The sequence below is a fragment of the Physeter macrocephalus genome, chromosome 16 (assembly GCF_002837175.3).
Source record: "Physeter macrocephalus isolate SW-GA chromosome 16, ASM283717v5, whole genome shotgun sequence".
Lineage (NCBI taxonomy): Eukaryota > Metazoa > Chordata > Mammalia > Artiodactyla > Physeteridae > Physeter > Physeter macrocephalus.
Genome location: NC_041229.1, coordinates 61,272,281 through 61,274,690, shown reverse-complemented (window position 1 = coordinate 61,274,690; position 2,410 = coordinate 61,272,281). Strand labels below are relative to the sequence as shown.

The 2,410-nt window shown below is 42.7% G+C and overlaps 1 protein-coding gene across 1 annotated transcript; it reads right to left on the bottom strand.

The window, feature by feature from the left end:
* Positions 1 to 483: 483 nt before the first annotated feature.
* LOC112063603 (high mobility group nucleosome-binding domain-containing protein 4-like) lies at positions 484 to 901 on the bottom strand. Its single transcript, XM_024118628.3, is given in 2 exon segments — positions 484 to 624; positions 626 to 901. Coding segments are annotated over 2 exon segments (273 nt in total). The 5' UTR covers positions 758 to 901.
* Between the last annotated feature and the right edge of the window lie 1,509 nt (positions 902 to 2,410).

Below are 2,410 nucleotides of genomic sequence, written 5' to 3'. Positions count from 1 at the left end.
AGGAATCCTGTCTTTTTGAGCAACATCATCTTGATGTCATCACCAGAAATCCTGAGTATTGTTACCTGACGCAGCTGATTCTAGGGGTGCCAAGGCCGCATCATTACTCTTGGTTTCAGGAAGGCAAGGATGTGTTGATGGCATCAGGAAAGGAGAAGACATGAGGTTTTGCTTCCCCACATGGTAAGGTTTCTGAGCCATAGTGGCTGTCATGTGTGAATGTAGGAGAATCTCTCCTGGGAACCAAGAATAATCTTCAAATACGAGGATAGAAAATTCTGTTTTCCCCCATTTCAATCCAGCTTCTGAAACATTCTATTAGTGGTTATTTTGCCCTTTCCACAAGAGATAACAACAAAGCATCTTGTGTGCTAACAACATAACTTAAAAAAATATATACGTCTTTGCAAAATTTGATTTAAAAAAAACAGTATTTCGAACAGTAGAGTCACTAGAGGTACAGAGCTATCAAAAAAGTATACTTCACTTGGCATCCCCTGTGCCTTCTGCTTTCTGTGACTGGACTGTGGAGGCATCTTGGTTTTTTGCAGGGTTGTTCCCATCTTTGTTGTCTTCTGCTTTCCCCTTTCTCCCTTTGGCTAGCTTCTCTCCCTTCTTTGCAGGGGGCTTTTTTTGCCCTGGGCTCTGGTTTTGGAGGGGAAGGTTTAGCAGACAACCATGCCGATCTCCTCTGTGGCTCATCCTTCACCTTTGCTTTGTCACCTTTAGCATCTCCTTTTGCCTTTCTCTTGGGCATGGTGGCAGTAGTGCCTGGCAGATGGCTTTACCAGCCCAAGCGGTTCTTCTGTCTTCCTCACTGCTCCTAGAAAGATTTCTGAGTCTCGCGGCCATGTGAGGGGCGCGAGGCTACCAGCTGTGGGCCTGCCGCGCAGGTGCTCTTGGCTGGGGCAGGGCCGGCGCAGACAGTGGGCCAGCGAAGAGATGCCGGGAGCCGGGCACTGCTGGGAACCGGTTCTGAAACTTTTTGCCTGTAAAATAATATTGTTGATAAGCAGTCATCTCTATTTTGTTCCTAGTTTTATGAAATATCTCTGCTTCTTACATTATTTATATTTGAACAATATCCATAATATGACTGTCAAAATGTTCCTTTTATATATGAGAAATAAAGTTCAGAATATTACTCTGATTATTCAAAATCTTTTCCTTACCCCCTAAAAATCCTCTTTCAAAAAAAAAAGATAAGATGCTATCAGCAGAAAATAGTACTATTTTACCTATGAGACATTTTATACAAATCTCATGGTTAAAACAAAATATAAATCTAGAGAAGAGAAACAAAATTAAAAAGAGGAAACTGAGAAAAACATTACTGAAAACCATGAAACTGAAGTGGTAGAAAGAAAAACAAGGGGAAAAATGTAGCTCTAGAGCAACCAGAAAACAAAAGATAAAATGGCAGTACTAAGTCCTCATTTGTCAATTATCACCAAAAATGAAAATGGATTGAATTCAACCAAGAGATGCAGAGTGGCCGGATGGATTAAACACAAGACAGATCTAGAACTATATGTTACCACCAGGAGACTTAGCTCTAAAGACAAAATTTGGCTAAAGTGAAGGGATGGTGGCTTCCCTGGTGGTGCAGTGGTTAAGAATCCACATGCCAATGCAGGGGACAAGGGTTCAAGCCCTGTTCTGGGAAGTTCCCACATGCCACGGAGCAACGAAGCCTCTGTGCCACAACTACTGAGCCTGCGCTCTAGACCCCGCGAACCACAACTACGGAAGCCCACATGCCTAGAGCCCATGCTCTGCAACAAGAGAAGCCAACACAATGAGAAGCCCACGCATTGCAATGAAGAGTAGCCCCTGCTCGCCGCAACTAGAGAAAGCACGCACTCAACAAGGAAGACCCAATGCAGCCAAAAATAAATAAATAAAATAAATAAATAATTTTTTTTTTTAAAGTGAAGGGATGGAAGATGATACTCCAAACAAATGGCAACTAAAAGAAAGCAGGGGGCTTCCCTGGTGGCGCAGTGATTGAGAGTCCACCTGCCGATGCAGGGGACACAGGTTTGTGCCCCGGTCCGGGAGGATCCCACATGCCGCAGAGTGGCTGGGACCATAAGCCATGGCCTCTGAGCCTGCGTGTCCGGAGCCTGTGCTCCTCAACGGGAGAGGCCACAACAGTGAGAGGCCCGCGTACTGCAAAAAAAAAAAAAAAAAAAAGAAAGCAGGTTTAGCCACACTCATATCAGACAAAAGACTTAAAACCAAAAAAGGTAATGAGACAAAGATGGACATTATATAATTATAAATGGTACAATTCATCATGATAACATGAATTATTATTATATATATACCTACACAGGAGCACTAAAATATATAAAACAATTATTAAAAGGCCTAAAGAGAGAAAAATGACATCACCACATATTAGTAG